General features: G+C 47.8%; 1 protein-coding gene across 1 annotated transcript in view; it reads left to right on the top strand.

Annotated features, from left to right (window-relative positions):
• Window positions 1-21491, top strand: part of Mtor (mechanistic target of rapamycin kinase) — a 112376-nt gene that overhangs the window by 55007 nt on the left and 35878 nt on the right. The window contains exons 29-34 of the mRNA XM_057783538.1: window positions 5953-6028; window positions 8718-8857; window positions 13666-13766; window positions 17097-17212; window positions 18292-18369; window positions 18561-18668. Coding sequence (XP_057639521.1) covers window positions 5953-6028; window positions 8718-8857; window positions 13666-13766; window positions 17097-17212; window positions 18292-18369; window positions 18561-18668 — 619 coding nt within the window. The remainder of the gene's footprint in view (window positions 1-5952; window positions 6029-8717; window positions 8858-13665; window positions 13767-17096; window positions 17213-18291; window positions 18370-18560; window positions 18669-21491) is intronic.

The raw sequence follows: 21491 nt of genomic DNA, 5'->3' as shown, positions 1-21491 counted from the left end.
GGCTACATAGGAAGACTCTGTCTCAGAAAACCAAATATATATATGTATTTGGAAGGTCAGAAAATAGCCACTGGGCTTGCACGAACTTCTTAATATGATCCTGCTGCCTCAGTTCCTAGTGCTGGGATTATAAGCATATGTGCATGCTTGCGTGTGTGTATGTGCACATGTGTGTGTACATGTGTACACATGTTAAAGTGGGGCGCGCACACACCTTACATACACACAAAGACCAGAAGAAGGCAGTATCTGGTGCCCTTCTCTATCACTCTTCACTAGTCCTTTGAGGCAGAGCCTCTCCCTATGCCTGGGGTTTGTGTTTTACTCAGCTAGGAGTCTTAGTACCATAGATTCCTGAGAGTTGCAAAAGTACCAAATGTCCTAGCTTTGAATATCTGTCATGGTGATGGAGTCCGTCTTTTCTTTCTTAACATACACGAGAAAGACTAAAAATGTCCTTTTCCTAAGTTTTTTAAAAAATTAAGTTTGCCACCTGCCAGTGGTGGCTCACACCTCTCATCCCAGCACGCACGCAGGAGGCAGAGGCACGTGGATCTCTGTGAGGCCAGCCTGGTCTACAGAGATGTTCCAGGACAGGCCCCAGGACAGAGAAACCCTGACTTGAAAAACAAAAGAAAAAAATTTAATTAGTTGATTTGTGTGTGTGTGTGTGTGTGTGTGTGAGAGAGAGAGAGAGAGAGAGAGAGAGAGAGAGAGAGAGAGAGAGAGAGAAACATGTCAGCACATTTGTGCAGTATTGCACACGTGGAAGTTGAGGATGACTTTTGGAATTCAGTTGTCACCTTCCACCATGTGAGTTCTGGGGATCAATCTCAGGTCAGAAGACTTGGTCACCCACTGAGCCATCTCACCTTGTTTCAGGTGGTTAGTTCTAAGATCTTATATTTTCCCACCATATCCCTTCCTATCTGCATTTGAATGACCCCACCTCACCTCCTCTCTGTAGAGTTTCAAATGTCCCTTTGCTTCCTGTCTTCTCTGTGTCCTTCCATCTTGAAATTAATACATTCCAAAAGAGACTTTTGTTCAGGTCCCTGAACAGAACATTCTTTTGTTCCAAGGCTCTTGAGCTGCCTGATGAAGACATCAAGGCGCAGCCAACCCTTTCCTCCTGGATCTGTGGGGGCACCAGACAGTTCCGTTGTTGATCTGCACTGGGCACAGAACTGCTCAGTGCTGGGAGAATAGCAGGACCGCCTGAAGCAGCTCTGTGCGATGAAAACAACTGTGTCATATAGTGTGTGGGAGCCGAAGCAGTGTTCTGCACCGTCCGTTGTGGCTGCTCAAGACACCCCATTCCAACCGTCTCCTGCCAGCTGGGACACATGTGTCATCGTTTTGGTGCCAAGGGAATTCAGAGAATTCTCCTTTGACAGGAAACCAAGTAAAAGGCAGACAGTCTGCACTGGAAGGAAGGCCCAGGGCCATGTGGAAGCAAGCAGGAACATTCTGGTGAATTCCTGATGGCACACAGGGAAGCCTAGTCATTGCAGACGGAGCGCAGATGCCCCAGGTCTGCCTGGGCCTCTACCCCTCCAGGCTTGGTGTGGAAGGGGTTCCCTGCACTGTGCTTTTAACTGCTGGGCCTGAGGTCACTAAGGCTCTGAAGCTAAGAGAAGGGAGAGCTAAAGGCCACAGAGGAAGAAAACTCCAATCAGCTACTGTGAACAGTGATCAGGAAACCCTTCAGGGTGCTTCTCAGGTAGCACGAGTGGCAGCTGGGCTGCTTGGCTTTTGGGTCAGTCCCTTCCTTCTCAGTGAGACTAGTCACAAACTACCTGTGAAGAGCCCCGGGACGAGAGGTGGACATGTTGGAAGAGTAGAAGAGAATGGGGGGAGGGACGTGGGGTAGATAAGCTCAAGAGACAGTGTGTATACATGTGAACTTGTCAACCAACAAGATTTTTTAAAAAATCATAATTTAAGAAAAAGCACAGATAACCGAGTGTTAGTGGCTCACACCTTTAATCCCTGCACTCAGGAGGCAGAGGCAGGTAGGTATCTGAATTCAAGGCCAGCCTGGTCTGCACAGTGAGTTCCAGGAAAGCCAGGGCCACACAGAGAAACTGTGTCTCGAAACAAAACAAAATGTAAAAAGGAAAGGAAGAAAGCACAGAGGGGCCAGCTTGCAGAGGAGGGATCACAGGCGGCGGTGGGCCCCCATGCAGCTCAAGGGCCTCAGCTGTCACTCCCACTTTGGCAGCCTCATGTTCCCTCGCTTCCAAACCCCTCTCTGATGTCTCACCAGGCTGTTCTCCCAGCCTCAGGAAGCAGATTGTCAAGTCCCAGAGAAGTGCCCTTTGTGACCGGCTTGTCTGTAAAGACACTAGGCAGCTTCTTGTCCTTACTCATTAGCTCAAACCAACTCCAGAAAGTGTTTCCCTCAGTTGGCAAGAATGCTCCCAGTTCCGGCTCTTGAATTCGGCCTCACTTTAAACCGGAAAGAAAAGGAATCAATCAGTCTTTTGAGCAAAGCGAATAGACCACTCACTTTCCCAGCCGACTTTCTCCTTTCCTAAAGTCAGGCCCATTTGTGGACTCTGGGTTTTAGTTTGCAGGTAAGCAGTTTTGACTTGTGATGTAGATTCACAAGTCGTTTCCGCCCACCGCTAGGTAGTGGTGGCTGCCCATACCTCAGTCTCTGCATCTGCTTGCTGCTGCGTCTTTACCAGCAGCAGTAGAGCTGGTTTGTGTTGAGCATTCCTCTGCCGCTGGGCTAAGGCTAGGGTCATTGACCCTTTGCATCTTTCAATGTCAGTAGGGAAAGACTGGGGGAGGGGGGCACACAGTGGGGGTTTATGGAAGGGGATTTGTGACAACCCCAGCTGCTGTAAAGTGGGCTTTTCAGAAGGGGGCTAGGGAACAAAGGTGACTTCTCAAGAACAGAACGCACCTGTCCTTCCATTCTCATCAAGTGGCATTTGCATGATGATCAGAAGACCACTGTCCTGGCTTGGGTCCCAGACAGTGAACTCACGTTGTCACACTTGGCAGCCAGAGCCACCTCACCAGCTCTAAGATGTCTCTGAAATGGTGGCATGGCATTCCACAGCCTGTGACCTCTTTTCTTCACATATAAAGGGGTCTACTAATAACTGTCCGCTTTCTAGGGCTGATATTCCTCACATAAATGTAGCTCCTGCCACATGCGGTGAGCGCTCTTCCTAATACAGTAAGTTGTCGCAGCCCAACTCTGAAGGCAGGGTCACAGAAGAAGGAAACATTAAAGCCTCCAAAAGACGGGCTCTCTTTTGAGGGGTGGGGGAGTTCAAGACAAGGTTTCTCTGTGTAGCCCTGGCTGGCCTTGAACTCAGAGATCCATCTGCATCTGCCTCCTGAGTACTAGAATTAAAGGCGTGAGCCACCAGACCTGCTCTCTTGATCAACAAGATTTGCATCATTTAGGCCTCAGATCCCAAGATCATAAATTTAATTTCTGATTGAGCCCTCTCATTTTTCATGGATCTCGGCCAGAGGTAATTTCTCAGTGGTTTTCTTATTGCTACACAAGAGCAGCTTATAGGGCCAAGAAGCATCCCAGCTCCATGGCCGGTGCTTAAGGCCTGATCCCTCTGCTGTGCTCAGCCTGCTTCGCTTGCTCTTCCCGCTAGCCCCCTGCATCCTCGAGGCCTGCGAGTGTCGTGTGGGATACACTTGCAGAAGGGATTCGTTTGGACGGCTGAGGGAGTTAAGGAACGAGGAGGTCTCGTTCCCCATGCCCAGTGCTACGTTGGCCTGTCTCTCAAGGCAGTGTTGCTAAACCATGGCAAAAAACAAAAAAAGATGTCAAATTGTGGCTTCCCAGTTTTGATTGTTCTTGTTAAACTCTCTTTTATGCATAATTAGTGGGAGAATGGATTAGGCAAAGGCTTTTTATGTGGTTTGGGGGTTTTTTGGTTTGTTTGTTTAACCACAATGTCAGCGAGTCTCAGAGTAAGCCAAGCAATTTGTAACGTTCATAATTTGTTCTTGAAACAGAATCTGTTCAGAGCACAAGACTAGAAGACAGTTGCTAAAACTAGTGTGGTGGTTTTGTTTTTGTTTGTTTGTTTCACTTTTTTCCATCGGTTTAGAGTTAGCACCCTCTGGTTTAGGCAAAGAACACTCAGCTTCCTTGTCAGGCCAACTTCCTCCTACCAGGACTTCCTCCTCCAAGGCCACCATGGAGTCCACTGACAAGAACACTGAGAACATGAAGAACCATGTTTCGGGGCATGTTTACTGGATTTCTCTTTCCTGTTTTCTTAGACTTCCATTTGGCTAAAGAACTAGATAGTGGCAGAGCTGTACCAAATAATGTTGGTTAGCAGTGCAGTTCACCCTACCCCGTGAGAGTAGACCACTGAGGTTAGGGGCTCACCTGCCATGATGCCCACAGCTTCCAGGAGTCCGTTCCTTCCTTTACCACGTGGGTCCTGAGGATCAGACTCAGATTGTCGGCTTGGCGGCAGTGCCTGTCTCCACCTAGCCATCTTGCCAGCCCATTCCCCACTTCTTAGTAGAGACATCCAGTTGCTCCCGGAGTTAGGGGGGCATCCTGATTCAGTCTGAGTTTAGGCTTGGTGTCCTTGGCTTCGTGTCCTCGTTAGTAAGACGGAACAAATCTCAACCTTTCTCTCCTGATTTTCTCAGGGAAGCGAGGCCAGAGGAATGATGGTTGGAAATGTGCTTTGTAATGAGACATTCGATTATTACTTTCACAAATGTTGGTAACTTCTCTAGTCCGTCAGACTTCTGGGCAGTTCCTTCAGTTTTTTTGGAAGAAAAGTGGTAGAATTAAAAAAAAATATTTATAACAGCAAGCTCTTGCCATATTGCCACATGGAACCCAAACCCTGGAATTCCCAAAACCACTTAACAATTAATTCTACTCTAGTAAACAGTTTGTACCCTGTGCAATAAACTAGAGCCATGCTCAGTAAGTCGGTCTAGATTCCCAGGTTGGTGTTTAACATGTTGGGCTTTGCCCAGGAGTAACAGGATACAACTGTTGTTGCCTGCTTTAATGCTCCCCATTTCCCTCCCTTCCATACCAGTAGCACTGGCTCAGTTGCTGAGAATGGGGGGCTAAGGCTCACAGTTCTCCTGCTTTCAGGGCCATCTTGTCACCTCTGATCAACCCCAGGGACCAGGCCTTCCGTGTCACTGCTCACAGCCCACAGACAGTTCTCCCATCAGCTGGGCCCACACCTCCTGAAGGTGACTTTACTTAGCAGAGCCCAGTGAAAAGCATCTATATGCTGGTGGCCACAAGAGTTACTGCAGAGGGAGGGAGTGGTCCTGAAGAGGGGCCAAAGAAGCCTGTAGATTTGCAGATAGTGGTCTCTGGCAGATGAGCACTGAGCAAGAGTGGAAGGCATGGGAATTTTGCCGTTTTTTTTTTTTAATTACTTTTCTGTTATTTGCCTATGTGTATATCTGTGCGCCATGTTTGTGCAATGTGCATAGAGGCCAGATGAGGGTGTCAGTTCCCCTAGAACTTGAACTGCAGGCAATGGTGAGCCGTCCCTATGGGTGCTGAGAACTAAACCTGGATCCTCATTAAAAGCAGCAAGTGTTCTTAACCACTAAGCCATCTTTTCAGCCCTAATTTAAAAATATTTAAATGTGTGACGAGAACATAGCTCAGTAGTAAAACAGGCCTCGTATGCACGAGGCTTTGGACATGCACTGCTTGCCAGACAGCCTCTGGGAGAAAATCAGTCTCCACTGTCTAGAAAACAGGCCAGAATACCAGATCCTAGCCTTTTCTGCTCCTCAGAATGGGGGCAGGAAATCAAAACCCTTTTCTCAGATAAATCATTCAAGCTGGACTTTCTGGGTGGTGATAGGTGGCGGATCCCCGTGTCTGTGAGACCTCATCCTCGGGATGCTGATGAGCCATTTTGCCCAGTGCATGCGTGTAACTATGTCTTCCTCTTGTTTCCTCAGCATTAACAATAAGCTACAACAGCCTGAGGCAGCTTCTGGTGTTTTAGAATATGCCATGAAACACTTTGGAGAGCTGGTAAGTGCCTTCTCATTCCTTCTAGAAAGACAAGAAGTAGAGACCTGGCTACAGAGGCACTCGGCCGCCACCTTGAAAAAGTTACTTTCCATTTCTGTGGAATTTTTCCTTAATCTGTGAGGATTTAAATGCCAACTTGCCTGTATCTTAAGGACGAAGGGATAGTGCAGGGTGGAGGGCGTTCAGGTGGAGTGGAGGTGGGGAGCAGGGCGCACGGTCTAATCAGCAGTGGTGATTGCTGTGACTCTTAGCATGTAATGTGTGACTGCTCCACGTGCTTCATTCGGCTCCGTCCTCACACGGACACCATGAAGTGGGTAGTATCGTTACCCTCTTTCTCAAGGGAGGGGACTGTGAACCCAGCATGTTCAACACCTGTTCGAGCTAACAGAGCAAGTACACGCAGGACCAGGATTGAACAGGGAAGTGGACCTCAGGACTGCCATTCAACCTGGCTCATCACCTGTGTGTCGTCTGTGGCAGAGCCTTCGTGCCTGTCCCTGAGTTAGAAACTAGCCAGTTCCCCAAGAGGAAGATAAAGTGCATCCTCTTAGTCTCTGACGCCAGGGGACTTTCTCTTTCATTATTACATACATAACTGCATCTCTGCTGCCACCCTTGCCTGTCATACACAGATCATCCCTGTAACTTCTTGCAATTTGAGAAGGTGCTTTGACGATCCCTGAATTTACAAAGCACTATTTTAATCAGTTTAATACTGGGTCACTGGAAGGCCAGGAAACTCTGGATCCATATATTTGATGCAAAACCTTTTATGAATTGCATAAGTCACTTACTTGGTTTCCTTAATCAAGAGGCAGGACTTCTTTTTGATGCTCTGGCACGCCACCTCATTTAGAACATTGAACTGAAACTGCAGGCCATCTTTCATCATCTTAAGCATGTATTGCCTGTAAACAGACTAAGGACCGCACCTCTCCAGATGATGACAAAACGCAGAGAATATGTCTCATCCGTCTTTGCCAGTCCTTGTTTGCAGAAAGCACATGGTGTAGTTCCCAGGCCAGGCTGTACTCAGCCGCAATACCCTAGAGCCTGGGCCCCCATAAGCCTGATTGAAACAAGCGCTCTTTGCCCATCTGGTGTTGAGGTGATCTGCCAACAGACGGCTCATGCTCCAATGCTCAGACTGCCAGCCCTAAATGGAAGTCTCTCCATCTTCAGGTCCCAAAGGTGACCATTAGCTCAGGATTATTGCTAAACCGTGGTGGATTTTCTGTTATATTTAGGTAGCTGAATCATATTAAGCTTAACAATGGTTTGCCTTTTCTTGGCAGAGCCTGTGCTTCCTCAGCACAATTTATGTAACAGCAATCTCATTAGAACTTTGTGTGATTCATTGCTTAAACCTTATAGTTTCTGCAACCCCTTGCAATTCAAAATGTCCTGCCCCCTGTTTGACCTGCTTCATATGCTGCTGTCTGCCTTCTGCTGGTTCACCGCGTGTGCGCCACACATCAGTCACTGGCTCCTTGTGTGGACATTTGTCTGTGCTGCCCTTCATCCTAGAGCGTTTCACTGCACTCTAGTCATTCTTCTCTGAGTTCTCTTTCGAATGTAGGCAAATAGGAACGTTATTCTTGGCATACAGGATGAAGCCGAGTTTACCTTCCACAGATAGGCTGATCTCGGCAAACCCTGCTGGCACTGGGGTGAAGGCGAGTGTGGCGTTAGTTGGTGCATGGGCAGCAGGGGATATTGGGAGGGAAGAGCAGTCAACAGTACACAGTAGAATGACTTCTTGTCCTGGTTCAACAGGAAGATGTTCTTTGAGGCCACTCAACAACAGATGAGTGGTCTCTTTTGTATCTGCTGCAAAAATATCAGTTTTATCCAGAAAGGGGAGGAGGGAACAGGAGAAAACGATGTGGGTCCTGCTTATGTGATCTACAAGTTCCACCTCAGAATCGTGTTCTTATTTAAGGACCCTCTGGAGAGCAATAGACCGGCCTGGTGCAGAAATAGTCTCCTACTGAGCTGATGAAGAAACTCAAAGACAGACAGAAAACACATAAAACTGTCTACTGATCATTCTGGTCTGGAACTTCAGACCATGGTTCTTACTTCTGTGGACACCACTCACTGCCAGCGTGGCACTCTGCCTGCCAGCATAATGGAATCCCTCCTTTGGCCTTGACTGGTAGACGTGCCAAGTGCTACACAGAAGGGAATGTTGGATAGAAGACTGTAGGATGGAAGATTGTCCAAAGAATTTTAAGTAGCAGTGTTCTATTGTATTTCCTGAAGGTTTAGAAATGCGTTAAGAATGCAGAGTATCAGGGCTTCTAAAAAGAACCAGCTGTGGCCTGGGCTGCTGTGCCTGTCACACAGCCTGATGTCAGCGGTGCAGCAGACTGGCGTTGCAGAAGCTGAGGTGGGGACCCACTTTTCCCTGTGGGCTCCCTCCCCCCCCCCCTGTACTAGCGTTCCAGGACCACTGGAGGGATGGGGTGGAGCTGAACCCTCGTGTGCTTAGTTTATCTCAGGATTCAAGGTCTGCCATTAGTGTGCCCAGGAATAACATTTCTGTCTCTGCCAAACAACCTCCCTCCAGGTAAGTTCTTTAGCCTAGGCTGGGACATGCAGAGAGGTGAAGTATGTGTATGAATATAGCGTAGCACAGGAAAGCGTGTGTGGACTCAAAAGCATAAACCCTTGCTCTCCGCAGGAGATCCAGGCCACCTGGTATGAGAAGCTGCATGAGTGGGAGGATGCTCTTGTGGCCTATGATAAGAAGATGGACACAAACAAGGATGACCCAGAGCTGATGCTGGGCCGCATGCGCTGTCTTGAAGCCTTGGGGGAATGGTGAGCTGCCCTGGGGTGATGACCTGAGTGGCCAGGAGAGGCGCATGTCTCCAGACTCTTCAGACACTTGCTCTCTGCCCCTCATGCTCTCCCAGGAATGGTAACTGCTGTGTTCTTACCACTCTTCTGCCTCAGCACACAGTTGTGTTTGGTTTGATTCTGCTGGTTCGATTTTTGTGGTTTGAGTCGCTCTCACCCTGTAGCCTATGCTGGCCTGGAACTTGCTGTCCAGCCCAGACTGACTTGACCATGTGGCCTCACCCACCCTAGTGATGGAATTGCAGGTGTGCGCCCCGGTCCCCAGCTTTGTTGTTTCATGCTCTTTGTTTTCTTAATGCTAATGCTGCCTGCAGAAGAGCTGAGTCCCTGGCACCATACATTCTCCGCCTGCTCTCTGTGCCTCCGACCTCAGTTGATCGGCTAAAGAATTTGTATTTATTTATTTATTTATTTATTTATTCATTCATTCGTTCGTTCGTTCGTTCGTTCGTTTTTTTATTTATTCTGTGTGTAAGCCTGCAGACCAGAAGAGGGCACCAGACCCCATTACAGATGGTTGTGAGCCACTATGTGGTTGCTGGGAATTGAACTCAGGACCTTTGGAAAGCAGGCAGTGCTCTTAACCTCTGAGCCATCTCTCCAGCCCTAGCTTTAATTTTTTTTTAATAATTAGCTCTTGGGCTGAAGAGATGGTCCAGCAGTAAAACCTGAGTTCAGTTCCCAGCGCCCACAAAGCAGTTTTACCTTCTCTTACCAGAGGATCTGGTGCCCCCTCTGGCCTCTTCAAGCACCACATGCATGTGGTGCACAGACAAACATTCAGATAGAACACCCATACATATAAAAATAAGAATAAATAAATCTTACATTTTTTAAAATAAAGACATGACTGATTAGCTCTTGTTGGGCTGAGTGTTGTTGCGCACACCTTTAATCCAGCACTCGGGAGCTAGGGACAGGTGGATCTCTGTGAGTTTGAGACCAGCCTGGTCTTCATAGCAAGTTCCAGCCAGCTAGATCTACACAGTGAGACCCTGTTTTTTTTTTAAAAAAAAAAAAAAGTGAGGAGGGCTGGAGAGATGACTCAGCAGTTAAAAGCACTGACTGCTCTCCTAGAGGACCTAAGTTTGATTCCCAGCACCCACATGGCAGCTCACAACTATCTGGAACTCCAGTTCCAGGGATCTAACATCTTCTGGCCTCTGTGAGCACCAGGCATGCACGTAGTACTCAGATATACGTGTAAGCAAAACGCCCATACATATAAAAAACTTTTAATCTAAAAAATATTGTCTCAAAGTAATTAAGGCAGAGAGTAATGACACAGGATGGCTGGCGTCCTTCACTGACCTCCACACACGTGTGCACACAGCACACATCCATACATGTGCATATATACCACACAGTCAGTCAGTCAGTAAGGTGGAGAGCAACTGAGGAAGAAACCTGACCTTGGCCTCTGGCCTCTGCATGTGCACATGAATACAAATAAATTATACACGCACACAGAAATGGTAAATGGATGAATGGATGAACTGGTAAAAATATTTGAAAATTGTTTGTCTAATTTAACCAGAAATAGGGAAACTGAAAGTTACTGTTTTATTTATTTTCATAAGTGAATATCTTATATCCATTTGTCAATGAATAGAATAAGCACATTCTACCAAATCTTCTTGATTAGTTTATAAAACCGAAGGTGTTTTAAGTCTAACAGGTATCTACAACTTCACTGCCTGCTTCAATAGCCACTAGCCACACCTAGCTATGAAAACAGTTGTGCTGGCCACACATCAGTGCTCAGAAGCCTCTGTGGCTCCTTCGTCAGACAGTGCACACAGAACTTCCCATCCTCATGGCGCGCTCTGCTGGGCAACTTTGATCTGGAGGAAGAAGGGGTGTTAAGAATGAGCCCTGCTGGGGGCTGGAGAGATGGCTCAGAGGTTAAGAGCACTGCCTGCTCTACCAAAGGTCCTGAGTTCAGTTCCCAGCAACCACATGGTGGCTCACAACCATCTGTAATGGGGTCTGGTGCCCTCTTCTAGCCTGTAGGCATACACTCGGAAAGAATATTATATACATAATAAATAAATAAATATTAAAAAAAAAAAAGAATGAGCCCTGTTCACTCAAAACAGGATTTTGCTTTTTCTACTTTCAACTCTGCTGTGTCCTACAGCATATCTTAGGAGAAAGATAAAACAGGTGCAAATTCTTCTAAAGTTTAGATCTGATCAGTTGTGAAATGCTGTAGCGATTTCCTGCGGCCTCTGAATTAATTGCCCATTGTGGTGTGGCTTTGACCCATTTATTCGCCATTCCTCATGGAGGTGTCATATCTGAGCTTCCTGCCCCCTCTCTTCAAAGCCTACTCTTTGCTCCTCCAGCTGCCGTGACCCTGCTCCTTCCCCTGAGCTCTCCCGTGCGCTTTCCTTCCTCTTGCCCTCCCTCTTCAGAGATGACACTTTCCCTGACGGAACCAAGCAGGGACAGCTTGGATACCTTGGAAAAGCAGAGATGTGGTTCTTGTCCAGTCTCCTTAAACAACAGGCTCACAGTCTGAGATCTCTTGAGAGAGAGAGTGACATGGGCCTCTCTCTGCCACAGTTCTCACTCCCGCACACCTCCAGTCTCTTGGGTTCTTTCCAGTTTTATAATTACCTACAAAGTCTAAGGGTCTAGTATTGCTGATCTAGGGCTTTAAGAACGTGGAAGCCTAAAACCACAGAGAAACCCTGTCTCGAAAAACCAAAAAAAAAAAAAAAAAAAGAACGTGGAAGCCTAAAAGAGACCTTAAAAGAGATGAAAGAAGCAGAATTCCCGGTCATTTGCAACTTTCTGATAAGATTTATTTAATCAGTTCTGTTTAGAGTGCAGTTTCTGAATTTCTTTCTGTGCCAGCGGATTTTCTGAACCCGCCTGCGGCAGGTGTTGTCCAAAGGCACCAGCAGAAACTATGGGGAATCTGCAGTGAGCGTACAAATGTCCCCTTCTCCACGCTCATTTGACTCCTGAGTGATGACTAGAGATGGAGCCCCAGCACTGTGGCACCCTGGACACACCCACCTCCTCAGCCTCCACACAGCCTCTGAGTCTCTGAGAGCAGATGCAGTGGGTGCAGAGCACAGGTAGTGGAGGAACTCTAGGCCTGGTAGGATCATTTGTAGATAATGGAGCTTTCTTTCTTACCTTCAGAGACAGCCCAATAAAAATGCACCAGTCAGTTCCTATGCTCTGACCCACACAAATAAATAAGTTCAAATGAATTTAAATAAATCAAATTTTTATTTATTTACTTATTTAAAACAGAAGTTGGGCCCTCTAGTAACAGTGTGGTCCATCAGCTTCCAGCCTGGGCCCCTTGGAACTTGTGCTGTTTTCCTTGGCTCTGCTTCCAGTACTGAGCTAAACACTTTGCAGTGTGCCTCTCCACCTGGAAAGAGGATCCTAGCTGTATTTTTTTTTTTGGGGGGGGGGGTTTGAGACAGGGTTTCTCTGTAGCTTTGGAGCCTGTCCTGGAACTAGTTCTTGTAGATCAGGCTGGTCTTGAACTCACAAAGATCCGCCTGCCTCTGCCTCCTGAGTGCTGGGATTAAAGGTGTGCGCCACCACCGCCCAGCCCCTAGCTGTATCTTGAAGCTCCTGTGAACTTGGGTTCACCCTCTCCTTTGCACGGCGCAGAAGTGGAATGTGGAGGCAACGGTGTTGTGTTTTCTCTCTTGCTCTCTCTTTGTTAGCTGGGGTTTGAGCCCAGGACATTATACTCTAGCCAGCAATTTACCACCAAGCCACAACTCCCGGCACTAAGGGGGCACATTAACTGGCAATAGGAAGGCCCTCTTGTTGTCAGGCATGCTGACTCACACCTGTGATAATGGAGAGGCTAGCACAGGAGAATTGTCTCAAGTTTGAGGCCATCCTGGGCTACATGGTGAGTTGTAGGTCAGCTTGAGCTCGCCAAATAAGAAATTCTTATTCTTGGTGTGGCTCTGTTCTTTTTGTATATTAAAACTTTTTTATTTATTTAGATGGTATTTATTTGTATGAATGTTTTCTCTGCGTGTATGTGTGTGCACCACATCTGTGTCTTGTGCCCATAAAGGTCAGGAGAAGGCATTGGATTCTGGAACTAGAGTTACAGATAACTGTGAGCCTCCAAGTTGATACTGAGAACCAAACCTAGGTTCTCTGGAAAAGCAGCTGGGGCTCTTACCCATTGAGATTTCTTAAGTACTGATCCTATCTCAGTAACTAGCTGGTTATAATGTGTGTGCCAGTAATCCCAGAATTGGAGAGGTAGAGACAGGAGGATCAGGATTTCAAGGTCATCCTTGGCTACATAGTGAATTTGAGGCCAGCCTGGGCTACATAAAACTATGTCAAAAATAGACAGCTAGGGGACTGGAGAGATGGCTCAACAGTCTTCCAGATGTTCCATCTGTGCAGCATCCACATCAAGCGGGCCTTCTCTATAGCTTTGCCCTCAGAATACACGTCCAGATGTGTCTTTTCAGATTTCTTTCTCTGTAGACCCCAGACTGCACCGAGAGGATAGAAGTCACAGCATTTATGAAGGCGCCATCAACTCAGGGTATTTTATATCATACAGAGTTAGACACTGCATCTGAGAGATGGGCACTAGACCCTAGAAACCACAAACAACCTGTCCACTTCTCTTTCCAGACTCCTAAGTTCCAGGCAGACCCATCCATCATACCACTTCCTGTGCAGCCCCAGCTAACCCAAAGGAGGTTCATGGGTTGTAGCACGAAATTTTGCTAACCTATCCGCTTGTTATCTTCCTCCAGGGGGCAGCTTCATCAGCAGTGCTGTGAAAAGTGGACTCTGGTGAACGATGAAACCCAGGCCAAGATGGCCCGGATGGCCGCTGCAGCAGCGTGGGGTTTAGGTGAGGCTTCCGCATGAGTACCCTTCCGCATGGGTGCCCTTCCGCATGGGTACCCGGCCCAGAGTGAGCCGCAGTGATGCCGAGATGTAAAGACCACCAGTGCCTATGCACCATGTCCTCCATCTGTCCATTCCCACAGACTCCTTAGACATGAGTAAAGATGGGTCTTGTGGGAAAGCATCTGAAATTGAGATGCCAATTTTTAGTAATTTGGGGTTTTTTTTGTTGTTGTTGTTTTTTAATTACAGCACTGTTGGCTGATGCCTTAGGCGTCTTTCTAGCTAGTTCTTATATCTTAACCCATTTCTAGTAATCTATGTGTCACCAAGAGGCTGTGGCCTACCAGGACGGTTCTGGCAGTGTCTTTCTCCTTTGGCTGCTACATGGCATCTGTCTGATTTTACTCTGCCAAGCCTTTGGCCAAAACAGCTTCACTCATCAACCAATAAAAGCAACACATATACAGAAGGACATCCCCCATCAGAGATGTACTTAAGATATTACTCCTTCCAGTTCAAGGACTCAGGCCCATGTGGCTGCTCTCATGTTAGTCCCCAGTGGCATGAGCCAGACTGTGCCTTGCGCTTCTGACTGACTTGCTGGAAATCATGGCTCCCACAGCTCCTCATAAACACAGTTTGCAGGAACACCTCTCAGAACTCAGGAACACTGAGTTTGTTCACTAAGTTTGTTGTAAAGAAAAGTGAGCAGGTACACGGGTTCCTTACAGCAATATGGGTTGGGGGGTGGCCACTTACAAGAGCAGACATGATTCAGGGAGGGTTCAGAACTGAAAGCCCGCCCCAGCTGGGTGACCAGCTTAAAAGTTGGAACCTTGACTCACTGGCAACTTGCAGATAACTGAACAGGCTGGAGAGCGGCTCTTCCAGGCGGCTCAGCTGGTCTGAGTGTCGGTTTGTACTACTTGGGGAGGAAGGGCTAGTGCGTATGATCAGTTTCAGGAACTTCTTGGAGATTTTGAGTTTGTTTGCTTCATGAGGTTCAGTGCTTGCCAGCAGGATGGACCCCCCTCCCCGCCACCGCCCCACTTCTGAACTTCCTGAGTCCTAAGGAGCTCAGGTGACTCTTCTCTCAGAGAAACTGCTGCAGTACAGCCTGTGGGTGTGCTGCCGCCCTTGTGTCTAGTTCAAAACAGTCTTGCCCCATAGGAAACCTCAGGGTTTTAGGAGCTCTGTGACAGGAAGCGGGGTGACTGGATAGATTTCTCTATACCATGGTGGAACTTGACTTTGTTCTAAACAAAGTGCTGCTTTATTTTTCTGTGTTATGAGTACTACATAGAAGTAGTCACAGATTCCCAGACTGGCATTTGGCTCTTGCCTTCGCTTTTCCCCTCTGTGTGCACTGCACACCTTTTCACCTCAGGATCCATGTGTTGTTTGAGCGCCACCTATCCTCCCTGTGTCTCAGATAGGAGGAGAGGGAGAAGGTAGTTACCATCTTGTTTTATTTTTTAGTGTTTATACACACACACACACACACACACACACATAAAGCCTCTGTAAACAAAGGCTTTTTTGTCTTGCCTAGTCCAGCAGCCACTTTTAAAATAATCACTCAGAGGCTTAATATTAATTACAAGCTGTTTGGCCCATTAGCTCAGGCTTATTACTAGCTAGCTCTTACAAGTTAATTAACTCTTTTCTATTAATCTGCATTTTGCAACATGTCTTATGGCTTTACCTGTGCTCTAATACATCTTGCTCCTCTGGCAACTAGTTGATATCTCCCCTGACTTGGCCTTTTTTCTTCCTGTATCTCTGCTTAGATTTCCTGCCTGGCTCTATCCTGCCTTGCTCTAAGCCAAATCAGCTATTTTATTAACCAGTGGGAATAAAACATATTCACGGCATGCAAAAAGGTTATCCCACAGCATGGGTCTTTCTCCACATGTGTATAACTGAATAGTGTAATGATGTCCCGTGTGCCCACTGCCTTCTCCAACAATCACATTTAAACCATTTTGTTTTATCTGTTCTCACCCCCGACACTCAATAACCTCCCTGCTATTCCCAGAGTATTATAAAGATTTTTTTGTTTATTTTGTTTTTTTGTTTTGTTTTACCACATGACCCTGACTGTCCTGGAACTCACCACCTGCCTCTGCCTCCCCAGTGTTGGAATTAAAAGTGTGTACCACCATGCCCAGGCCAGATATGTAGATTTTTGATACCAAGCCCTAGCTAAGGCATGGCAGTTCTTTTTTATTTGTTTTTTGTTTGTTTTATTCTTTTAATTATGTATATGCATTTGTAGCTATAGGCATGTGGATACATGCAAACAGAGGCCAGAGGCTCATATCCTCCTGGAACTGTATTTACAGGAGGTGGTTGTGAGACACCCAGTGTAGATTCTGGGTACCAAACTCTGGTTCTCTGCAAGAGCAGTATAAACTCTTATCCACTGAGCCATCCCTCTCGCCCCCAACTTGGCCTTTCCTGATGGGACAGGAGAGGATGGACAGGATGTGGCGTGCACAAAGCTTTCCCGGGTCCTATCCCCAGCCACAGTTTCTGTGCTCTGCTGTCGTAAGCTCTGGGCTGTGTCCAGAACGTCTCTTAAAAACAAATTGCTTCCTGAGGAGTCATCTGTTGCTGTCTGCTTTTGCCCAGAGGCGTTGGTAATGGATGAACCAATAGCTGGGGGTGGAATGCTGGAAACCGCCTGTAAAAACAGCAGCCCTGCAGTTCGCACCTAATGAGGCTGATAGCTTTTCTGCAGATGGTGTTGGCAGGCTTGACATTTGATGCCTGCTCAGCCCACCAGGGGAAGTACATCCTTCTTCCCTGGTTCAGTCAGTCCCCAGTTCTAACATGACACAAGGTCACTGCACAGTGACCCAGCCTCCTTCCTCCTGAGGCAGAGATACTGCCACAGTGAAAAGGGCAAACAACTTGTCAAAGCCTGTCCTCTAATTGTGTTGGCCATTTTCAACTGTTTAGAGAAAAATATAATTTCCCAGTATTCCATTGAGCTATGCGGTGTTTCCTACATTTTATCTTACCTGGAGAAGCTGGAGGGAGTTCTCGGGGTTAATGAGGGGCAGCACTAAGCCCATCTGATGTGCAGGCTTTGTCGTTAGGCCCTCTTCTTGTCTTTTATGATACTGCCTGGGGCATCAGCCGATGCTTAGAAGACAAACGTGGTTTTGTTAAAGTCAACCCCCACAATAGGTTGCAGGGCTCAGCTGGTACAAGTCCCATTAACTTGAGTGTACATCAAGTTAAATCAAAGTATCAATGACAGGACTCAGTGCTGCCTCCAACTCAGCCAGCCAGCTATCCTGATGCTGTGTGTTTGTGCTCCTAGGTCAGTGGGACAGCATGGAGGAGTACACCTGTATGATTCCTCGGGATACCCACGATGGAGCATTTTACAGAGCTGTGCTGGCCTTACATCAGGATCTCTTCTCCTTGGCCCAACAGGTAAGAAAATGTGTATGCAGACCAGCCCGGGAAGAAAACATCTCTGTGAGTGACTTCTTGGTTCCTGCGCATATGTCTGTGCTAAGAAGCTGTTGAACTTCAGCCATGTTCAAGTCTCTGAACTCCGGGAACGGCCTTGGTGCAGAGTTCAGAAACCATTCGTGTGTAGGCTGAGGCTGTGTCGTGTTCCTGGAGCATGGGGCAGCTTGTGGATTGTAGCTGCTTTGGCACTCGTTCTTTGGGTCATTGTGACCCTTTTAAACACCTTGCCTAAGTTCTCCTTCTAGTGAGAGGGGCTTTAAGTTTCACCAATGGAGGATTTTTAGAGAGCCAGTGATCCCCACTATGCTGGAGAAATGGGTTTTCTGGCCATCCAGGAGCACACACTGTTCTAACTTGCAGAATGCATAATAAGGTGGTTATATCCGCCTTGTCAGACACCAGACTGTCTTGGACGGGCTGCTCAGGAAATGATCAGAGCACTTCAGAGACGCTAACTTAACAATTAGCCTTAACCATTCAGAGGAGAGAAAAACCTCCACAAGAGGGAGTTTAATTGATAGCACAGGGAAGGTTCAGAATGGCATCCTGTGATATCCCTATGCCATAGGTCTTCTGGGTCAGTAACAGGTGCCCAGTTCCATGAAGGGCATTGCAGAGGAACTCCTTTGCGAGGCTAGGAGCAGCTTTAGAAACCAAAGGCGATGCCCACCTCGGAGCCACTGAGTGCCCAATGAGTTGTGACAACACACCCATCAGGGAAAGTGAAAAGAAGACAGCCCCAAGGACGTCCCCTTAGCGTGCAAGAGTGCAGTGATTCTGTCCCATAGCACACACTCCCTCCTCCTCGCCACCAGGCTTGTGAGTGTCACCTGAGTCTCTGCTTGTGGACGCTGTGTGCTGCTGTCTTTGATGAGACACTGGGTAGTGCCCTTCTCTAGCTGTCCAGATTAAGGAGAATTTCTGTCCTAATGTGGTGAGTGTTTTGCTTCATCACTGGAACTGAAGTGAGACAAAATAACTTCTGTGAAGGCCCAAGTACAGAGCCCTGGCCTAGAGCCTCCTTGTTTCTTTTCTAGTGCATTGACAAAGCCAGGGACCTGCTGGATGCTGAGCTGACTGCCATGGCAGGGGAGAGCTACAGCCGAGCCTACGGGGTGAGTGTTTGTCTGCACGCTGTTGGTGTCTAGAGCTTAAAGAGTGGGCTGTAGAGGACACAGCGGGTTGCTGAGAACTTGCTGTTTCTGGGGTTAGCAGATACCCTGATACCAAAAGAAATGGTTCAGATTCACCAGCTTGGAGGTTGTGTGTGCAGTAATTAGGTGGGAATGTGATCTGCTTCCATCAGGCCATGGTTTCTTGCCATATGCTGTCCGAGCTGGAGGAGGTTATCCAGTACAAACTTGTCCCTGAGCGACGGGAGATCATCCGCCAGATCTGGTGGGAGAGGCTGCAGGTAAGCTGGAGACAGCCCCAGTTGCCACCCACCCCGCCCACAGCCTGCGTGAGAACCTGCACCCCACCCCTTTTCTCCTCCCCCATCTCTACTAAGCAGAACCTTCAAAAACTAACCAACCTCAGCTGTGGCTGTGAGTGCACCCAGCAGAGCAGCCTCCTTTGGGGCTTATCTAGAGACGGGAGGACGTGTGTCTAAGCAAATGACACTTAGGATCACCATTTGGAAATCGTAAACTCCAGGTCATTGGTTCTCAGTGCTCCAGCTGAGGCCTCCACACAGTGCAGTCACCTGGAGGGCAACTCTCTTTGCCACTTAGCACAGGTAGATATACACCCAGGCTCGGAATCGTTCCTGGCTCCCAAATGACTTAACTGAGTGCCAGCCTTCTAAGTGTACTTACTGGCCGCCAGAGTTGCTAGGTGCTCTGAGACAGAAAACCTACTGTGACAACTCTTCAGTCAGACTCCATCTAGCGCTGTTCAGACCTCGTAGAGACTTTCCCAAGGCCTCACCATTTCAGTGTGGCATTCTGATCATAGCAGCATGAAGAAGGAGCCAGCACCACCTCTAAGATGGTCTCACGTGCCCCTGAAAGGGCAGCCTATCCCCCAGTCCTTGAATATTTAGAGGGAAAGGTCCTCACAAAGAACAAACTGGCTAGGAGTGTGGGTCATTGGTAGAGCGTTTTCCCGGCATTCCCAGGTCCTGAGTTCCATCTCCTGCACCACACGCACCTAAACGCACGCTGCTCGGGAACCACACATGCACCTGAGCACACACTGCTCAGGAACCACACATGGGTGCACACACACTGCTCTGGAAACTACATGTGTGCACACACTGCTCGGGAACCACACACGCAACTGAACACGCACTGCTCGGGAACCACACACGCAACTGAGCACGCACTGCTCGGGAACCACACACACAACTGAGCACACATTGCTTGGACACCACACAGATGTGAACATACTGCTCAGGAACCACATACACACCTGAACACGCACTGCTCGGGAACCACATACACACCTGAGCACGCACTGCTCGGGAACAACATACACACCTGAGCACGCACTGCTCGGGAACCACGTACACACCTGAGCACGCACTGCTCGAGAACCACATACACACCTGAGCACGCACTGCTCGGGAACCACTAGTCTCTCTACAATTTTAAGCTATTTCTTCTTGGCTACATCCACACCTGATTCCCACTTCTCTCTCCAGTCAAAGTTTATGCCTCCAGGCTTTTCAGTAGGCTGTGACAAACTCTTTGACTCCAGGCTGCATTCCTGTCTAGGAAGCACCAGGGCACATTCCACTGGACAGGAAAGAGCACTAGGCAGTCATTTGTGCCTCCAAAGTGAGCACGTACAGTTCCTCTACATGTTTTATTTGTAATTTCCAAATGCCCAGTGAATGTTTTGATGGAAAATTGTCTCCTGGGCACCAGAAGAAGAATTCCACAGGGAAAGCCCTGCCCACTAGGCTTGGACACACCTGGTGTTTGAAATGACTGTGATGGGGTGTGGAGCTTCCAAGTCAGGGAGCTGATGACCTGCAGACGTTCTGACCTGGGGAACTTAGATACACAGTTTGAAAGGGGCCTGAGGGAATGGGGTGGGAGGAGAGGCTCATGCTGGCTTCGCCGAGTTCAGAGCACTGCCATCCCCTTCCTGAGTCCTCTCTTCAGACAGCAAGCTGCTTTTCAGACTACAGGGAGCCAAATGACAGCATGCGGAGAAGCTAGCTGTTGGTGAGAAGTGATCAAAGCAATCACTCCGTGTACTTTTTCCTAACTTTCCAAGTCATTGTTGCCAACCTCATGGGCTGGAAAGCTGCTCCCTAAAGCTGGAAATAGAGTTGCCCTGCTGGAAACTTGGCTCTGGAAGGTGGTGTGCAGTCAAAACTCAGCGAGCTGCCGGGGCTGGAAAGCTGCCATGTTCGTGGTCAAGTCATTTCAGACCCTTAAAACCACTGTTTGCCACGAGGCAGTTGAGGAGGTCAGCCTTGGCTCCGTGTCTTTTTGCCTCAGGTTCCCAGGTCAGGCTCAGTGTGCACCCTTCTTCTGTTACGTACAGAAACCAGAGATCATTGTCACTAGGTTTTGGGTTTGTAAAATTCACACGAGTGGCAGATCTCAGGAACACATCTCCCTCCTGAGAGAAGCTTTTTATCAGCAAGAATGGGAAAGTTCACTTAACACCTACCGATCATTTGGTACAAAATCAGCGCAGGCTGGGATGATGGCTCAGTGATGAAGGGTCTTGCTGCCAAGTCTGGTGTCCTGAGTTTGATCCCCTGAGACCTTCATGGCTGATGAGAAAACAGCTGGCTCACTCAAGCTGTCCTCTGACTTCCACACATGCATACCACAGCGAACGCATGTACTAAGGCAGAAAAAAACAGCTTAACCCCTGTGATAATGATTAAGTTACTCGGTTTCCTTCTAATTATAAAGAATCTACATGGAAGTAAATTCAGCTCTTTCTTTTGTTTCTTTTGGTTTGGGGGAGGGGGCATGTTTGTTTATTTTGTGAATATGAGTGTTTTGTCTGCATGCATGTCTGTGTACCATATATGTGCTAGTTCCTGTGGAGGCCAGAAGAGGGTGTTGTCAAATCCCCTGGATAGACAGTTGTGAGCTGCCGTGTGGGTGCTGGGAATTGAACTTAGGTCCTCTAAAGAGCAGCCTTTGCTCTTAACCACTAAACTTCTTTCCAGCCCCTGTTTATTTGATTTTTGACTTTTGAGACAGTGTCTTACCATGTAGCTCCAGCTAGCCTGAAACTTGAGGTGTAGACCAGTCTCAGACTCACA

This window comes from Chionomys nivalis, chromosome 11, assembly GCF_950005125.1.
Source record: "Chionomys nivalis chromosome 11, mChiNiv1.1, whole genome shotgun sequence".
In the NCBI taxonomy this organism is placed as follows: domain Eukaryota; kingdom Metazoa; phylum Chordata; class Mammalia; order Rodentia; family Cricetidae; genus Chionomys; species Chionomys nivalis.
The sequence above is the reverse complement of the archived record's forward strand: the minus strand, read 5'-3'. Positions and strand labels throughout refer to the sequence as shown.